At 37.3% G+C, this 20,986-nt stretch overlaps 1 protein-coding gene across 1 annotated transcript in view; it reads right to left on the bottom strand.

The window, feature by feature from the left end:
* The window catches only part of LOC136255566 (uncharacterized), a 382,542-nt gene that overhangs the window by 8,044 nt on the left and 353,512 nt on the right, over positions 1 to 20,986 (bottom strand). Inside the window, exons 14-19 of the mRNA XM_066048359.1 lie at positions 20,333 to 20,623; positions 19,395 to 19,673; positions 19,014 to 19,307; positions 18,650 to 18,961; positions 18,310 to 18,600; positions 4,029 to 4,346 (exon numbers count right to left, since the gene is read on the bottom strand). Of these exons, the coding sequence (XP_065904431.1) occupies positions 4,029 to 4,346; positions 18,310 to 18,600; positions 18,650 to 18,961; positions 19,014 to 19,307; positions 19,395 to 19,673; positions 20,333 to 20,623 (1,785 nt within the window). The remainder of the gene's footprint in view (positions 1 to 4,028; positions 4,347 to 18,309; positions 18,601 to 18,649; positions 18,962 to 19,013; positions 19,308 to 19,394; positions 19,674 to 20,332; positions 20,624 to 20,986) is intronic.

Genomic DNA, 20,986 nt, shown 5'->3' on the forward strand with positions numbered 1-20,986 from the left:
TACTAAGGCTAGCAAAGGCCCTAGTCAGGATTCATAGCAGGACCCTTTTCTGTTTGGTGTACAGTGTATGTTTCTGAAACACATTTTGCATGGGAAGCATGCAAAAGCTAGTGAGTGTGGGGACATGTTCTGTAGCAAAAGTTTTACATTTGACTGGTTAAATACTTTAATATGGTGATATTTCAGCAATTTTTGTTTAATTAAATAGTGTTAAGAATAACTGACTATTAAATCTAAATATTTGATTGTTCTATTATAGTACTTCGTGTAATGTACTAGTAAATTTTAACAGAGGGCAGTTTGTCCGAGGTCACTAAATCCCCTCTAAATATTGGCCTGTATAGCAGTAAGGGTTAAGAAGATAAACCCCTGAAAAAAGTTTACCTTTCTCAAGCATTTGACCAGTTTTGTACAATCTTTAAGTGCTCTTTCAAGGTTAATGGTATTATTGTCACTATCCAACTCAGGCTTTGGCATCAGCCTTCACCAGTGCTGATATTTTCCTAAGATATCTCTCCTTTCTTCTGAGCTCTTACATCAATAAACAGATCTGAAGACACTATACAGGTAGCTACTGTGGCAGTGAATTACATTATAAAGGTCCAAAATATTAATAATTTTTACTTACTGTTTCCTTTCATACAATATTATGTTCGCTAGATATATTTGTTTTGCATCAAATGTAGCTAGTTACCAGCCAAAACAATGACCATGCACATGTATCAAAAATTTATCATAACTGGCAGTGTGCGAAATAGCATCCAGACACCAGATAATTTCTGATCAATTACACCAGGTGTCAGGCCATAATTGAATTTGTCCAGAAATAATGTCCTTTCAAAGTTTATAGTGTTAGTATTAGGCTAGGAGGGAGGCCAGACATGATTGTATTGAAATGTAACTAAATTATTTCTTTTGGTTTGTTGTGACCACAAAGGCATGCCAAAGTTACTCTGAGGTTAACAGTGTACTATGTTGTGCCGGCCTACTTGTATCAGTCACCTGCACTGCAGTGGTAAAATGTATTTATAACCTAATTGCCAGTAGTACTTTTACTTGTGGTATTCATGATCACCTGTACAACCAGTACATAGAATGAATGAGGCATCAGTACATCTATTCATATTAGGGATAGAGCCACTATAAAATTATATTCTAAGCCATGACAGCAAAAGCATGCAAAGTTTGACCATAATATTATTCCAAGGCAAGTATAGAAGGCATTGACTGAAGTCCTTATGACTCCTTTCCTACAAATACCCATTTGACTCTATAGAAGCCCTTCCAGTGGCTACCCTTAAATACCTTTAAGATGCTGTACTATCAGTATCAGTGAGTGTTTGATAAGTAATCAGTTCTACAGTACATTGGTGGCCCCAATGTTTGAAACAAACATCTAAGTGGTAGAAACACAGGAAAAGAGAAACCATAAAAGTTAAAATGTCAGGTCAAATTGATTGATGTCCACTCAAGTTTCACAATATCCTGACAGTTTGACAGGACACGTCTGAAAAGTTATGTTGCACACTAAACTGGCCATATATTTTGGAAAGTTAAATTGTTTTGGGAGTTACATGCAGTTGATTGTCAGAAATAATCTGTTTCCCCTTCTGTAAGCCTTAGTAAGCATGATACTTGAAGGTCCCAATCTTAAACACCCATGTTAAGACACAAACCCTGAAGCATTATCCATTGCCTGGCTGTTCAAATTCAGATTGTGGCACTGATTCCGGATTTTTTGGGTATGGTCAGTACGGAATACCTGAAATGCAATGCCAGAGCTCACAACTACTATTGTATCATACACCAAATGATCCAATGGAACATGGTACACACATTCTTCAGAGGTTTTTCATCCTGCTGTATGACAGGACTAGCAAATGCAGAGACATGGACAAAGCCTGCATTATGACGAAAAATTTTCACAAAGGGAGCTGCAGATCTCACCAACCAAGGCTGCTTTAGAACAACAGAGAGAACTACTTATCAGGGAGGCCATGTATGGGGGGGTCACTGTCAGAGGGACTTTTGTATGGCAGTGAAACAGGTGTGGTATTAGACTATTAATATGTAAACTACAGAATCTATAGTAATTGTAAACTGTAGATTTCATGTATGAAACAAGGTTCATCATATTGTTGTATTGCTTTTTCATTGTTTTAGTGGTTAGTGATATATCTAAAAATGAGTGAGGCTTCCAATGGTCTTATTAACCAGATAACTATGTTTATCACTACATGTATAGCTATACATATACATGCAATGGTTTTCTTATAGTCTAATGCATTACTGCGAAGTTTACCTTGACCATATGTACAGATACTTCTACATAATACAGGATGTTATATAGGAGATAGCAATTATAGTTGAATAGACATTCCCTAGTATGTAAAGTATGTTTTCCTACCCTTAAATGAATTCAAGTACAGTATATGAGAGCACCTATACATGATTGCATAAAACATCAAATGAGTTCACAACTGATGAGAGTCTAATAATGTAGTTGTTCATACTAAGTTATACTAGAAAAAATGTTCTCGGTAGAAATGCTACACGCAGGGTACATTCTGGCCATATTACTATACCAAAATAGGTAAATTAGTGTAATTCTATATCACATGTTAGAGAATTCATGTTCAGTTTGTCACTTTCTTTGTTTATTGTGCAGTTAAACATTAGTATTTTGTTAGTGTGGTTGAGTGGGCGGAACCTATCAAAGGAGGCATGGTCTGCATAGGCCCAATATCCAGATTTATTTGTGAGGTGATCCTCTACCTCTGTGCCAAATTTGGTGCTTTCATCACTAAAACGCACAATTTTATAGCTAATTCACTTCACTAAAATGCATAATTGTGTTGGGTTTTCACAAATCTGGTCACATATTTTGATAGTGATTTTTGCAAGTGTGGCAACTTTATAATTGATAATTAATTAACTTTGAGGGTACATATATAGGGAAAGCATAATGCAAATACTGGTGGTGTAGAACATTTTCACCATAATACTGGAGCTACATATGTATGCTTGAATAACACGGTACACCAGCTTTCTTGACTACATAACCCATGACCGCTAAATTGATTTGTCAGCTCAGTACAAAATTAGAATAAATTTAGTTATTAAATAATACAAGCTACAAATTGATATGTCTGAGCATACTATAATAGAAATAAGGCCAGGCAAAGTAGATTCATCGTTTCTTGTCAACCATTGTCTTAATTTGATGTTGATGAGTGGTCCTTATTTATTATTCACTCTTGAAGACAATACTCTAAATCAAAATAATAGCACTTACTATGAACAAGAAGTGATCAATTACAGCATTACTGAGTTTTTAAAGTAGTATGGGTGGAACAGTTGAAAAGAAACAAGGAATAAAGTTTGACCACAAGGCCAAATAAATATAAATACAGGAATTTTTCATGAGATAAATTCAGAATGAGATGTCAAAACAGTTGCTGACTCCTTATAGTTGTCAAATGTATCATAGAGGAAAGTGACCACAATATACCTGCACCAGAGGCTCACTTGAGATCAGCAGTGAGATCAAAATGTTTTTAATTGAGCAAGTGCACCATCACCACCCCCTCTCTCTCTCAAAAAAAAAGATAATAGATCGAGATACTCTAATAGAGTAGTCAGTGAAATATTCTAATAGAGCAGTCACCTCCATGCAACATTAATTTTTTTTGATTACTGTTATATTAAGTACAGATGCTGAATATGAAAACTTGTAAATGCAGCACCATCCTGTTTATCCTAGGATTATGTTTGCAAATGAAATACACATTGTCCTTTGTATGCTATTCTGTAGGTGTATAACTGAACTATCATGACTGTCACTGATCCCTATTCAACTCTTGATTACTGCATTCATAAAACTTCAAAAACACAATATATTCTACTACCCCTTCCCTTGCGATAACCCTTGGATCCATCCCTGAACAGTAAAACAACTGTCATGTACAACATTTTAATAGAATAGTCACACGTGCATAAATTATAAATGATCTTGTATATACACTTACATTTAACAGTCAAGATGGTTTTATCTTCAGTATAGCAATCATTATCATTGAAGGCATGACATGTGTATTCTCCACCATCAGTGTGGTTAACTGGATCAAACAATAACACAGACTGTACCTGACCAGTAACTGGATCAGTTGTACTAAGTGCTAGAATGTGTTCATCATTTGACTCAACTTTTTCTCCTTCAGAATTATACCAGGCAATGGTTAGAGGATTAACAGCATCTTCATCATTAGTAGCATTACACATCAAAGTTGTTTTGTTCCCTTCAAATACAACTGAATCATCAGTAATGTGTACAATAGTTGGTGGGCCTGTACAGACATGTACACAAAAAATAATGAATTTTCAACTAGAGTAGGGACCATAGCACATCAATAAAGAGCACTGAAACAAGCTGGAGTAGTCTATGATATTAAATCACAGTAAAGTGTTATATCCCTACTGTGCATTTCCATTATGGTATCTTGAGCACAGTAGGGATACACCACTTCTTATTGTTTTACTGTGATTTAATATCGTGCACTGCTCCAGCTTGTTTCAGTACTTTTATGGATGTGCTATGGTCCCTACTCTAATTGAAATTCCGAATTTTGTGTACTTGGTTGTTAACTTTTTGTAAAATAGAATTATTATGACTGGTTGACCCACGCATACTGTATCAAAAGAAAGACATGGCGCTGCACCAGCAATCAATTATTGTCTGAAAAGTGAAGCATCCATTATGCTTCGTTGTCAGATATGTTCAACCTGTTTCACTTTATTATGAATCAAGAACTGTTTGAAAAGCACCTCTGCAATCAAAGTAGCCACAATCAAAAATACGGAGTATTTCTGTTATGTAGGAAAGCCATCACATGCTACCACCGAATCGATACTTTTTGCTGTCAGCAAAGATGAATGGGACACAAGAAGGACACTGGTAATTCCATAAAGAATGCATTGTATGCACTGCGGTATGCAAAAAGGCACTATCGAGTTACGCTTGTATGAAGGCATCAGTCAGTTATCAGTAGAAAATTCTGTAAAATAATTTTTTTTAAAATTCCGTAATTATGTAACTTTTGCAAGTGTTTCAGGTTGATCTGAAGACTTCTTTGGGTTTAGTTTTACCTAACCAATACTGCTTCATTGTCGTCACAGAAAAGTGAGGCTGGTTGCTGGGTGATGTTTTTCATGGGCCACTCCCACACCTTTATGGTCCCTACAATAGTACTGTATGACATACTTACAATTGAGAAAACACTTTTGGAAATTACTGAATGCTAACCATAAATGAAACACTAACTTTACTTTAAGTCATTACAGGGTATAGATTCAGTACCTTATAGTTCTGTATAATAATTTTTAATTTTGATATTTCAAGAGATGTAGTGTCAGAAGCCAATACACCTAGCAACCACATTTATCACATTGAGCAATATAAAAGTTTCACCTTGACCAAACAATAAAATTGCAATTAAAACTCTGGCACATGCAGTACTGGTATTATTACCATTAACCTTTCTTGTATACATATAACAATTAAATCCAATTACAATTCTACTATATTGCATAGCATGTTTGCATTCACTTAATTTGTTGTTATCTCTTGGTACAACTACCCAAACCTTAAGGAGTGCTTTGAAGAGAACTGAAAACTGTTATCAAAACAGTGCTTTGATACAGGTGAAAACAAGTGAGTTATGAGGCTTTAATACATTTAGGATCAGGTACACAAGCATTTAATTTTCACAACAAAAAACATGCTTTTTACAGTAAGCCAATGTTAACACTGATCAAAATGCATGGCCAAAGCACCACAAGAAAGCAGCACATGAAAATAATAATGCAGAACCAGATCAATAGTCAAGGGGAATTTTGTATGAAAGCTAACTGTTAAAATTGAAAACTGGCCTTGACCACAGTTGCAGATCATAGTAAAGTGCCTAGAGTGACATCTAACCTTGTGACAGCATGAACAAGTTGAATTTTTACTGCATGGGCGAGTTAGGCTATGAGTCACAATTGGGTAGCTACTTGGTATGTCAAAACTTCAAGAACAGTTAGTTGGGTATGGCTAACTCCTTTACAAATGTCTTTCCATTCTTCGTCCTCAAGAAAATCCTTCTTTACGTACGTCAGTGCAGACAGACCAGGCTAGTTCAGTGTCTGAGATTATGCATCCGTCTTTTAAAACAACGAGAGTGAACAAATGTTCATAACTTCAATATGACTGTATTTGGTGGAGCCCAGGTGAATGTAAACTGACTATAGCTTGAGTTGATTACTGTTGTAACTCTGTAAAAAATGGCTAATGTGTATTACTCTCTGCATTTAAACATTTGTAATACTGTACCTACATGTATAATCTGTATTCTAATCCATGTCAATGCCATAGAGCTGTAAAATAAAGGTGTAACTTACAAGGATTAAAAATGCCGCAAAATCAATGGTTGCAGTGTAGTTAAGAAACACGGTAACTCCAATGATTAACTTTTAATTCATTTGTTGTGTGTTTTTTTAATTCTGTGAATGCTATCCCACTAGGGACCTGTGAGAAGGCTTAAAGCCTGTCGGAATACAGGGAATACTAAAACATGAAGAATGTGGGGAAAATACCCGACCTTGATTCTAGCAACATGCATGCAGTATAGGGATTAATCATACATAATGAGTCATATGGTAGTATACTGTAGAGTAACATACGAAGTGATCAAGTGTCAACCAGCACTTATAACATTTACTGCATGTGTTTTAAAAGTCAACCACTTCATAACAGAAAAAAATTTGACAGTTTAGCATGGCAGTGATGGAACATGATGTTGAAATTAACATTACAGTAGGCGGAAAACCTGGCCTGTAATGCTTTGCACTACTAGGCAAAGTCCACGTTTCATTATACCTCTGAAGCAAGATTAGTCACACTGGTAATCCATCCAAGTATTGTGCAATCGTTTTACACTACCCCACATATTGCTTTATATCTCCTACATGAATTAAGCAATAATGATGAGATTTTCAGGACTAGTTCTCCACCGTTCAGTGACCAATTGAGAACATTTTGTGTGATCATAGAATGATTCACTTAGGATTGTGATAGATTTAAATGTAAAAAATATTATCAATAATTTTTACCCAACGTATGGTAGATTTATTGGCAATTTTTGGTGTTTCGTTGGATAGCCACAGTATTCAACAACAAGCAGACAAAATTGAAGCAGAGAAGGATATTCTATAATGATTTTATGACCAGAATAAGATTATTCATTGGTGCATGAAAAAGGAATATTAATGGATTTATTTATTGTCATCTTGTTTAAACAAGATCCTTACTGTGTATAGAAATATCTATTTCTAGCTTTTGCTAAGAAGTTACTGAACTGATAAAAGTGGATGGTTTAGACAAAATACTTTATATCCAGCTAAAAAAATTCAATTAGATGCAAAAATGAATGGGAAAATAGCTAGATGCCAAAAGACTAAGGGGTAATCTACAAAACTGTGCTACTGTGTGTTGCTGCATAGACCATCGATAATTCATTGTGCAATAAGGGCAGTATGAACATGTTGTCTTCTTTGGCCACTAGGAACAAGATAATGTTATGTAGCTATAAGATTGACAGGCTGAAGTAGGAATTCGATTTTTCCTTACATTTGTAATGATATGCATCATCATTAACATTGACCAGAATTAACATCATAACATCAAGGGTACATCAAGACACACGGTAGTGTGTCGTGCGGCCCAAGAAGCCGGCGCGTAACACCCGTGAGTATATTGACAGGAAGAAAGAAAACGTAATTTTCGCACCGCCGTAGCTCTGTGCTTCCTGGATGAAACAAGACGATTTTTGCTGTGGACATGCCCTCCAACTGCAGCACTCCACTTTCCGAATTTGAGTGAAATCGCTTCGCGCGTTCCCGAGATATGCGACTTCAAAATTGGCTCAGTTTCTTCGTTTTTTTTCCTTCTTATTTTTCTTTTTCTTGTCGCACACTTACAAAAACTGCTATAAAATGCGAACGCCACATCCGATTGCCTTGAAATTTGGCACACTGAAGGGGGATATAAAGGCGCATCTCGGTACCAACTTTGGCTGGAATACGATAAACAGGCAAAGAGTTATGAGCGATTATTCACGAAAAATAACAACAATATGTTGTCACGCCTACTATTATTATTATTATTGTTAATTAGCAAAGCCCACAGGGGGCAACACGCTAATGAGCATTACAAGCACACATTATATTATATTACTTACAGTGTTCTTAAATGTTTCAAGATCTATTTTGTCGATGTTAGGAATTTGAAGGGAGTTCCATTGTTGAATAATTGTTCGAGGGAGGAAGGAGTATTTGTACACATCAACTCTTGTTTGCAATTGAGTTAGCTTGAGAGGATGTTGAGCACGGGTGGAGGACACTGGAGTTGGTGACGGTAAGCAATGATCAGGTATTGCTAGTAAGTTCCTGACAATCTTGAATAGGAAGGTGAGTCTAGCAATTGTTCTTCTGTTTTGAAGTGTAGGCCATTCAAGACTGGTTGACATGTCTGTGATGCTATCATGGTTTTGGTTAGATCTGTGCCAGGGTTTGTTCAAAACGAAACGAGCAGCGCGGTGTTGAATCATTTCTAGTTTACTAATACTAGTGTGATGATAGGGGTCCCAGATGGTTGAGCAGTATTCTAATGATGCTTACAGGGTAAACCGCGTATGGGAAGAAGCTGAAAATCGGTGGGTGAACAGGTTAACTATTGAACCTCAAACCTTTTGTGGTTTGAAATAAATCGAGCTAAAAAACAGGAAGATACAACGAAAAAACCAACAGTGTGTAACAATTATGCAATCGAGATTAGCTAATAAAAAACGACTGCTTGCCACGCCTACCAGATAAACCGCTTGGGGTAATACTTTGAAAATCGTCGTACAGATGGAGTAATCATCTTAGAAAGGCTCATCAATGGTGTAGAAGAATCAGACTTAAAGCCACGGAGTTATAACACGAAATCCAACTTGGTGCAGCAAGTGCGAGATCGAGATACTCTAATAGAGCAGTCACCCTGAAGAGAATTCAACTGTACACAGGGGCGGATCTAGGATTTATAAAAGGGGGGGGGGGCTAACTCAAGGTACTAATCTCTTGGGTAGAGGTGTGCGAAGTACACTTCCCAGCATGCAAAGCATGCTGGAACTAGGGGGTCTGGGGGCATGCTCCCCCAGAAAATTTTTGAAAAATAGATACTAAAATACTGCAATTTGGACACATTTCCACATAAAATTCATAATATTTTCTGCCTGTAGATATTTTATATACTGCCTTTAGATTATAGGTATGGCTCTCTAAAGCATTTTGCTAATGGAAAAGTTTGGGTAGGTACAGACAGCCAAGTACATGATGCACCCCTCTCACAATTGCACAACACTGAATAGGTGCATGTTAGAATAATAATGTTGAAAGTGGAAAATTTTGAAATTTGAACAATACAAGATTGAATCTGAGAGCATTTTCAATGGAAATTGTGTACCTGAATTAAGTATTGTCATACATATTAACTACACAAGTAGATGAATGAAGCCCTTTAAACAGACCAATGCACTTCATTGTATGTATAGGTGTAGGCAGATTTGGCATAACAGAACCAACTACATGTTTCCAGTGAATGTTCTATTAGAGTAGTTAGCTGACTGCTATATTAGAGTATCTCGATCTTGTACACCTCCAATGCTGATCCGGGTCCTTGTTGCATAAACTTTAGCATAAATCCACTGATAATACCTTGGAAAGATGTTTATAAGGTGGTTTTATGAGTATTTGTAATATTAGTGATCATATAATTATGCCAAGACAAAATTTCATTATAATACTCAGTATATTGATCAAGTAAAGCCTAAATATGAAGGGGGGGCTTCAGCCCCCAAAGCTCCCCCCCTGGATCTGCCCCTGGTACATAAACGTTTATTGTGAACAATTGGACTGTTAATGTGGTAACGTGTTGATATTTAAAACAAACTTATTGATCAAACAAAAGTGGGGACTTATTGATATTACCCATGATATTCATGTATGTAACACTTTCACACCTCAGATCAAAGGAGCCACCCGGGCTACATTTCGTTTGTAGCCCAGCTAGCCGGGCTATATACGAAATGTAAACAAGCTAGAATCAATCCAGAGAACTGCTGCTAGATTTTGCTTTAATGACTTTTCAAGATATTCAAGTGTTACTAACATGTTGTCTTCTCTTAATCTACCATTGTTACAGGCAAGAAGAACCCAAGCTAAATTAAGTACTTTTTACAAAATAATTAACGGATATTTGATTGTGCCTACAAATGATCTTACCCCTAAGGCCAATGAAACTTGATTACCAGTTTCTCGCTCAGATTTTTGAAAATTTGATGCGGGCGGGCGGTTATTATTCATTATTCATTATTTTCCAAAAGGCACAACACACATCCCAAACATGAAGATTTCTGCCAAAAAAAAGTGAGTCTACCTTTATTACTCCTGCATTAAATAGCTAAAATACATTACTAATCCATATAACAAGTGATTTTTCCATTAGAGTATAGCTCATTGCTCCATTAGAGTAAAAGTGACTGCTCTATTAGAGTATTTCAATCTGAAATACCAATAATGAAATTCCATGCGGATGTATCAAAAGCATGCGGGCGATGACGCGAAACTGCTAATCAAATTTCATTGGCCTAAACTTTCAAGTTTAAGGAGTGGCTACTATCACCAACCAATGACTCTAATTGATGCATACAAATTTTCCTTTTTCCCATCAACCATCAAATTATGGAACCAACTCCCTGCTGATGTAATTAATTCCTCTACCCCTAATGAGTTTTGTAATAACTTAAGTAACTTTTATGATCACACCTGTGCGTTATAATCTTTTGATTGCTGTACAGTAATAAATATAATATAATATAATAATGTAGATCGGGCTACAACCTGGCAGTGATTACATAGACGTTGATGCTGAAATCGATTGTGGGGATCGATTAATACTCGCATGATTAGAATGCACGACTTGGGTTTCGCTATGAAAAGCAATCAAACGGAAAGCGTTTTGTAATCCTCGCCATCCTACAAGTTGAAAAACGTTGGGCTAAGGTGAAAACTAGTGCTATAGCTTATTCATTCGATCGTTTCCGCACGTTTTTGAATACGGACACGCCCCCATCACGAAGCGACCACTCTGCACTGAGTAACCACTCTACCAGCAAGCTTACCTGTCTAGGCCTTTAGTGAACTGCGTAGTTTTCCCATAAACGAGTCAATAGCACTGATTAAAACATTAAACTCGCATAACTTGGAGTGTGGTGCACAAGTGATCTCAAGCCATCTCTACACTGCCAAAAAGCTGCAGTCAAGGCTACACAGGTTCTTGGGCTTATTAGGCGATCTTTTAGAATTGACTCTACTGATATGTTTATATTTCTGTATAAGATGTATGTTCGACCGCATTTGGAATATTGTGTGCAATCTTGGAGTCCGTACTTGGCCAGAGACATCGACACCCTTGAAAAGGTTCAGAGACGTGCAACTAAACACCTTCGCGGATTAGCCCACTTGATGTATGAAAGCCGTCTTGAAATTCTGGATCTCTATTCGCTGTATTGCAGACGTCAAAGGGGTGATATGATTGAAACATATAAGATACTTAAACGACATTATGACTTGGACCCATCTACATTTTTTACTTTAAATACTGCTACCACCAGGGGCCATTCTCTTAAGCTTTTTAAAGAAAGATCAAGATTACTTGTTAGGCAGAACTTTTTTACAAATAGAATAGTCAATCTATGGAACTCCTTACCTGACTTTATCATTTCAGCACCAACAGTTGCAACCTTCAAGCTGCGCTTGGATAATTTTTGGAAGCAATCTAGATATGGGCACCTTCAAAGGCCTGCGGCCTAGCCTGGCAAGTTAGCTTGCCTTGGCATCTACAAGCCCATTAAATAATAAAAAATAAAATAACGGAAATTCTTTGTGATATCTCTAGGATATGTCCGTTTATTATAACCGAACCTAACCAGAACGTACTAGGTGCTGATCCATAATCGAAAATTTTAGGTGTGCATATATAATACATCCAGTGGTTGCATTCGTATTGACTTGGGTGGTTGATCGCCCTGCATGGGCTATCAGCTTAGCAAGTGTTACATAATTATTAGCTGTAACACGAGCATTCGGGCTTTGCCTGATATGTATGCCCTCATGGCCATGTTACAACTATTACTTGTATTACATATAGTGTTCAACGGTTAGTCTATGGATGGTGTACACATGTTTGGTACTTGGTAATTTATGATATTTGGAAAACTATTAAGAAGGTAAGAAAAATTGGATAGCTCAAACTTATTGCCTCATAAATCATGGTGAATATCATAGGTTCACATGTAGGGGTGGATCCAGGGTTTGGAAAGGGGGGTGCACCAGAGTTAGTCAGGTGGCTTAGTGGAATTATTGTTACAGGGTGGATAAAAGCACCAATTTTTTTGTACAGCTAGTTTATGAAGTACTTATTAACATTAGCCTAGGAGCCCACTGCAATTCTTTTGTTTACTCCGAGAATAACAAGATGGCCGCCATTATTAGCCAGAAAAACGTTTTTTTCACTGTTGGAGTTTGAAAAAAACAAATATACTAAATTATTGACATTAGAATACTATAATAGATGTAACAATAGGTTACTAAGATACATACATAACTGTCACAATGGTACAAAATAACAAAAATAAATGTTAGCATGTAGTTTGTTCATTTTCGCTTCTGTGTTTGTTGCATTTACAATTACAAAGTGGTGAGCAGACTAGATTAGCTTTTGCACATTTGCATGCTGTGCATTCTCCTTTGCAAAAACATTTAATGAGCTCACTGCATGCTTTAGATACCTCTGGAATAGTAAGCCAAACTGGCACCCAAGACTGTGACAGCAGATCCTTTGACCACCCAAAATCTTCTGGAGATGGAGTCATCTGCTACACTTGAGTGCTGGTAGTCCATATTCCAGCTTGGTAAACTGCTCGTTTAACATGTTGATGAAGTGCATCTTGCGTTGGTGGTATCATGTCCATTTTTCTGTTCTTATGACAAAATAGTTCTTCTCTTGCGTCATTAACAGACATTAGGTGGCAGGTTTTACTATATAGAACAACTATTAGCCTCTCAATTCTCTGGAAATGCTCTGAGTCAGAATCTAAATGCTCAAACGGGTGGGTAGCCAGAAACTCAAATCTCTCAGTGACTTCTTCATATGCCTGCCAAGCTTGCCATGCTGATTTCTTGCCTTTGCCTCTGAATACAGATGTAGTGTCGCAGCCAGTTATAGCATGAAATATTGGTAGTGCTCGTGCTCTTTCCTCACCAAGGTAAGTACAGATGGCATTAATACTATATAATCTGAAATTCTTGCCTGCACCAAAGGTAACCCAGATATCAGCAAGAGGATTAGTTGCTGCCAGTTTGAAGAATACACCAGCAAGAATGACAATAACATCAGTGTCCACGGTACGTACTGCAATTGTCTTATGTCCCTGCTCCAATGCATGTGATATGTGCACAACAACTCTGGTGTCTGCTTCCTCATGGTTGCAGTCTGGCATCACAGAGTTGGTTTGGCCCACAGATACTACAGATTCATCAGATGTCACATACACAACCTTGTTGGGTGGAAAAGTGGACTTAGCAACTTTAGATGTGAGGAAGGAGAACAGTTCCTTTTTGTTCCTTGGGTCACGTAGGAAATCTGCCCAATTGCCAGGTAGTTTAGTTTGACCAGATACCTTTCTTCGAACACCCTTGCCTCTCTTTTCCCTTGTAGACTCCTTTAAACTGCTTGGAAGGTATGTGTCCCACACAAGGTCTATTCTCATGGAATTTTGTAACTGTTTAGTCAAGTAAGGGATAAAAACCTGATCTGCATACTCTTCAAAGTTACACACTAAATTGATGGGAAGAAAGTGCACAATAACTGCACCATCTAGCACTGTGCATTCATATGTTTGAGGGGGATCAGATAGCCCTGACTGTCCAATGCAATTCAGCAAATCTGACTTAGAGTTTGATAAATGCAGTTTTCCCAAATCTTAGAGAGCAGGGGGAAAGGACTGAATCTCGTGGGCAAAGAACTCCTTTAAGTCTCCATCACGGCTTTGCATGGAGATGTACAACTGGCCAAACAGTGCTACATTATTCTGAAGCATTTTAAACTTCTTTCCATGCTTAGAAATAGCTTTTGGCAGAGGTCTTTTGAAAAGTGCAAATGAGTTTTTCTTGATTGGCTGATGTATAGACACAGAGCGACCTTCAATAACTTTTTTTACAAAGTCATGATGCTGTGTGGTACCAGTATCTTCTAAGGCATGTAGGGCAGCTGTGACTGAATCATCTACACAGTTACGGTTATCAAGTGTTACTTGCTCTGGAAAATCATCTAGGAAAGGATTTCCCATTTTGATGAATGTATTAAAGAGGCTATTAACCTGCTTTTGAAAGGTTTTCTGAGCTGAGAGACCCTGCTCATGGTTTTGGAAATTCCTTGAGTGTTCTGGGTCAGCACCATACATGTACTGTTCTTCAAATTGTTTCTGCAACCTTGCCAACTCTGGTCCTGACAACATCCATCGTCTAAATGCAGCAGCATTTCCTGTGAATCCAATACAACCGCCAGAGCCTTTTATGTAGGCATTTTCTTGCTCATGTGCTTGGTCAACTGGAATTGCTGAAAATCTGTTGTTGGTCTTTGATAGAACCCAATGGCACTGCTTTTCAAACTCATCTTTGATAGGACTTGGAAAACACTTCATGTCTCTAATGTGGACAGGCAACCATCTTGCATAATTTACATGATCCAGTGCAGAGAAAAGAGGTGTCAGGTTCTCCAAGACTTCCACATACAAAGCAAAGTTCTTCTCTCTATGAGCCCGGACAAAGATCAAAATAAGAGTTTCATACCTCAAGATAAAGTCCCAGTACATAAACGTAGGACTTCTCTTCTGCATGTCATCTTTCCAAGCTGCTTCAGATTGATTGCTTCCTGATTGCAAAAAGGCCAACTTTTGAAGTTTCCGGAGGATTAAGAGAGTTACTTGGTGGGCATGCCTGGTCCGCGCAAGATGAGAAACCTTCAAAAAGGAGTCAGTTGTACCAGATGAAGCAACCTCTGATTCAGTTAATGCTGAAGTCCAGCCAGAACCTTCCAAGACATCTCCCAGTGTACTCCAGAGGGCCATCTCTATGTGCAAGCCACCAAGCATAACAACATGCATTGACTCACCATGAGTATCTGGCTACTTCCATTGTACAAGCTTTGCCAGGGCAAATAGTGGCTGATCAAAGGTAGTGACTGGAATTTGTCCAGGGTTTAGGTACTCAATTACCTTTCTTTGTACATTCATGCCATGCTTTACCATTGCAGGGGTAGCAGCCTTTTCATAGAAAAGTGGCAGTAGCATACACACAGCTGGAGGATCTTCTATGGGAGGTTGCTGTGAAGCATGATATGCAGCCCACACCAAACAATCTTCACTGGTAAGTTCTTCCTTCTCAACAAGGGTCAGTGCATTCTCACTCCAGCATTTCTCCATGGATTGTGCCTCACACAGGTAGGTTTGAAGTGGTTCTGTATTACTGTTCAGATGCATTGGTACATCAATAGCACTTGCCGTCAGAGCTACAGCTGGGACCATGGCATAATTATCAGGTAGGAAGTGCTGCTTGGGTCCAGAAGGTGGTATTGTTACAGGAGGTCTGCTTTCACCAGGGTTCGCCTTAGTTGGAAATTGGAAAAGAGTGATTCCAGCCATTGACAGCAGTGGTTGAGCTAGGGTTGTGGTCTATATTATCCTGTGCACAAACAGTAAATAAACCTTTCCGAAGACCAGTAGGAGCTACAACACCATCTTTTTCAAATTGTTCACAGACAGAGGTGGCAATCCATTCTTCAAGTTCCATAACTCTGTCATATGAAATGCTGATTCCCATCTGATATAATTGATCAATAAGTTTCTTACTTCTGGTCATTTGATGAATATTCAAGCCAATATATACTGGGATAGGTGGCTCTCGCTGCAGAGTATGCCTTGTTTTCACATCATTTATAGAGGGTGATTTCCTTTTTACATTGTACAGTAGAACTTGGGCAGCAGTAAGACAAGCTTGTGTTTCATGTCTGTCCTGATCTTTCAAGTTGGCACCATTTAATATTAGTGAAACAAGTGATTTAAGGTTGGAGGGCAAAGAATCTTCTTGACAATTAGGCAGAAATGCACCAGTGAAGCTAACACAATGGTGGTTAAAAATGTCATTCCGGACTATCACTGCTGCTTTAGCAAGTATCGCAGCATCTTCTGAGAAGTCTCGTTTCTTAAGGGCTTCCTTTAACATATTTTTCATCCCTTCCTTGAAAACAATAATGGTGTTTTTGCCATCATGCTGCTCTTGTGCTTCTGGAAATTGCTGCAACAAAGTATCTTTCAGTCTGGTTTTGTTGACCAGTTTGTTAATACCTAGATCTTCAAGACGATTCACATAGAGGAAGTGTATTTCAGAAAGCTTGAATATGAGAGTTCCAGAATCTACAGCTTTTTCAATGTAGTTCGTTAGTTCTACAAATGTTCTTGACTCATTCAATTTTTCATCTATGTTTTGATGTTGCTGGCTTAACTTTCTGGTATGGCTTCTGAAACAATTTCTTAAATTAACCAAGCATTTCAAGTGATACTTAGTTTCTTTTGCAATTAGGTCTCCTCCATCAATTCGAGAAAGAAGGATAGTATCCTGTAGCTCAGTAATCATGGTTCGTATATTTGTGTCTGCATCAAATGATAGAACCTGATGAAGATCGTCTTCCTCATTTCCTTTCTGACAAAACAAGCAAACATTCATATCAATTGCCTGTCTTTTATTAGTTCTTCTTTCATACTCATGGTCATCCATGCAAGATTTTCTTTTCATTGCCTTTTAAAGCTTAGAATTGTTGTACTTCAAATGGCAACTTTTATGCGAAGATGCACTGTGTGATAAAAAAATTAGCAGAACTTTCATTTTCAAAATAGATATTCGTTGGAAGTGCGCCAATGGCCTGAAACTGCTCTACATTAATCAGAAAGGATCTGTAGGCTTCTGATTTATCTTCACTTGTTCCTGGATCCTGCAATGGGCATTTCAAAGGCTCAACATTTTCCTGTTGGCAAATAATACACTTTTTCCAATCTAGCTCCATATTGTTTGGAAATATTGTCATCTACCAAGCAATGCATACTGTACTTATTCTAATAAAAGTAAGACATTAGGAACTCACCAGAAGAATATTTGACACAACAGATTATAAAGAAATCTGACACTCTTTAAACAATTACAACTCCCCAAAAGACATGGCTCAATTTTCCTTTTAATAACACTTTGGGAAAGCAATACAGAGATTAACACCACCTTTTAATTGTTTTTCTATTTTAATAAACATCATGTTTTGTTGTCTGAAGCCATTCAAAACATATGTTCTGGAGAAGAAACATGTTTTTACTCTTGTATATTTAATTTACAGCTGATGGAATACATATCATACAATAGTAGTATAAATTGCTAATTTATAAAAATTCAAATAGGAAAATCAGGTGAATATTAATGATTTGGTGAGGGCTCCTAGGCTAAAACCCATTAGTATGGTTTACAGAAGCTCTAAAAAAATTTGGTGCTTTTATCCGCTCTGTAACAATAATGCATTTTAGTGCTGCTAAGCCACTTGACTAAGTAGTAAGTACAGTATATGGAGCAGGGGGTTTGGGAGGCTGTGCCTCCCCCCCCCCCCCCCCCCCCCCCAGAAGAAGCTATACCTATTTATACATTTCAGACTGAAAATTTTGATGTAGAGTGGTTTATGCACAAAATATCTAAATCATACTGCTTTCTAAGTGGACTACATTGAATAAGACTTGTTTTTAAGTGATAGCTCATGAATACAATGTTAAAGAATGGCATACACAAGACTATGTGTATTTTATTTAAGGAATTTAACAGGCTAAGTGTCCCCATGCTATTATAATGCTGCAGATGTTAGTTTTCATATTCGGCAACTATACAGAATTCTTAACAGTATTATGTGTGATGACTGTTCTATTAGAGTATTTGACTGACTGCTCTATTAGAGTATCTCGATCTTGTATAAGTTTTTATTCCTTTTTTTCCCTTGGGGGGTGTGGGGTGAACGTTCCCCTTTTGCCCCCCATTGGATCCGCCACTGATATACTGTAACAACGCTACAGAAATCTTACTCACCATACACAGTAATATTAACATTATCAGATACTACACTACCATCATCATTGGTAACAATACAACGATAAGTGCCTTCATCTTCTTCTGTGATTACACTAAATATCAGTTTAGATGATGTGACACTCACAACTCTACTAGAAGGTCTTATCCAACTGTTACTGAATGATTGGTGCTTTTCCCATAGATAAGAAATGGGACCCATTCCTGTAGCAACAACCTCAAATACCATTAAATTTCTGTCATTGTTCTTAAATACATCAGATTGTGGTTGTACAGTGATGCTTGGAGTGGCTGCAATGCACACATATAAACTATTAGATACAACAGCATTATAACTTACTGTCTACTTCTAGCTTAGCACATTCTGTGGTTTTTCCACACTCATTAGATGCTACACAACAATACAGACCTTCATCTGCTGTCTGAATCTTAGACATTCTAAACTGATACATGGTAGTGGTACAACTAGTATCCATAGGGAATACTATGCCATCTTGAAATGATACTGATGTATTTAATGGCAGAGTGTTGTTATTTTTAGTCCACTTGTACTCTAATCCACCAAAACTCCAAGCTAAACAAGAAAATGTCACCATGTTTCCAGGTCGCACTATAACAGGTTGTGGTGGTTGGATTATTTCTGGACAAGGAACTAAATCACATAAAGTAACATCAGTGACCATGATAATAGTTTACAACTATACCTGTTACATCACAGTATGCAAATGTGGAATTCACTTTCCCCACATCATTTTCTATAACGCAGTAGTAGTTACCCTTGTAATAACCAATACTTTTATCAATTGTTAGGATACTAGTAACTTCATTCTTTGATATTTTAGTGATATTTACTGTGGCAGTTACTGGTAATTTAGACATCAATTTCTTCCATGTAATTGTAACTTTCCCATAGCTCCTTCCAGTACATTGAAATGTAGCAGTATCATATACATGTACTGTAGTAGGTTTTGGTTGGGTTATCATCACTGTTAGTGAAACTGTATAAAGAGAAAGTAAAATGTGCACATGTGACCAACTTGTTGTTTTGAGTGTTTTACAGTGCATATAATTATTAAAGTACACACCTTTAATAGTTACTGGTTGATATTCAGAAGCTATTTTTCCAGTAGAATTACTCACTACACATCGATACTCTCCAGAATCTTCTGGTTTCAAGTTAATAATAGTGAGTGTTGATGAGTGTACACCTTGTGCTCTAGAAGGAAGGTTTTCATTTCTTTTCTCCCACACATAGTTGAGGTCTTGCTGATCTGGTATACACCTCATTGACATGGTAAAGTTGTTTACTGTAAGACTGATCATTTGACTGGGTAATACTTGTGCCATTGGTTTGGCTGGAGTGCCTAGAAAACAACAGAAGTAAAAAGCTTATTCATCTTTTGTACCATTCTGTACCTCCAAGCTTTGTTACAATGCATAAGTGTTGAGTGCACACAATAAATATGATACAAATTTGGAGGGAGAAAAATTTGGCAAACCGACTTCAATTTGTGAAACTTTCTTGTCTAATATTTTACTAAAGGGAGAATGCAGTATGACACAAGAATTCACCAAAATATTATCTGCCAAATTCTATCTAGTGTCAAACAAAATTTTCTCCCACCAAAATGTTGTATTGTATGGTATTGTACAATTGGATACAATGTGAAGTGTACAAAACGTTTGTATTTTGAGTTTCTGAACATGCTACCCTCAAATCAAATTGAGATTTTGTGCAGCACATTAAAGAACAGGTAAAGACTGTATAATCACATAATACTGAAATAGTAAGTTAGTAACCATTCATGTTGATATAACACAACTAAACACTCTCTAAAATCATTAAACATTTCCATATGTGCAATGCAAATGATGCATACTACATATTACCAAACGTACATGATGGTACAATGGTTAAGAAATTACATGTGCTAGTAGTAATGATGTATATTTGGGGTATGCATGAAATTAAGCACACAATAAATGGTTAACTAAGTAATCTGAATATATATGCAGTACATACTTGCATAAGAAAGTTTTGCCACACTTGACCAAGCTCCCAAGCTGTTAGCCCTCACCACACAATAATAACTACCAACATCATCATTAGTCACATTGGGAATAACAAGAGTACTAGTAGTGACTTCTGGTAAGTACACTTCACTGGTCCTAGACTTGTCAGGTAGTAAACCAGGTGTTCTGTACCAAGTGATGTTCGGGTAACCATATCCACTGGCAGAACATGTGAACACACCGCTGAATGGAGCAGCAGCACTCATATCAGTAGGATGAGCAGTAATTAGAAGAGAAACAACTACAATAGTAAGTATAATTAGTCTGATCTCAAACAAATACATGTATTAAGTAAAAAGGATAATATGCATACTAATATTAGGATTTTGTGCATCATACAGTATGATAGTACTGTATAGTAGGGACCACAAAGGTGTCTATGTGGCCAATGAAAAACTTCACCCAAAAACTAGCCTCACTTTTTCCAGACGACGATGAAACAGTATTGGTTAGGTAAAAAACAAGCCTTCAGATAAACCCGAAATTCTTTCAACAAGTTGCTATGAAAATTATTAAATATAATTTTCTAGTGACTGGCTGACTGACTGAGTAACTGACTGACTGACTGACTGATGCCTTCAGACAAGCATAACTTGATAACAGC

The sequence above is a fragment of the Dysidea avara genome, chromosome 5 (assembly GCF_963678975.1).
Source record: "Dysidea avara chromosome 5, odDysAvar1.4, whole genome shotgun sequence".
In the NCBI taxonomy this organism is placed as follows: Eukaryota; Metazoa; Porifera; class Demospongiae; order Dictyoceratida; family Dysideidae; genus Dysidea; species Dysidea avara.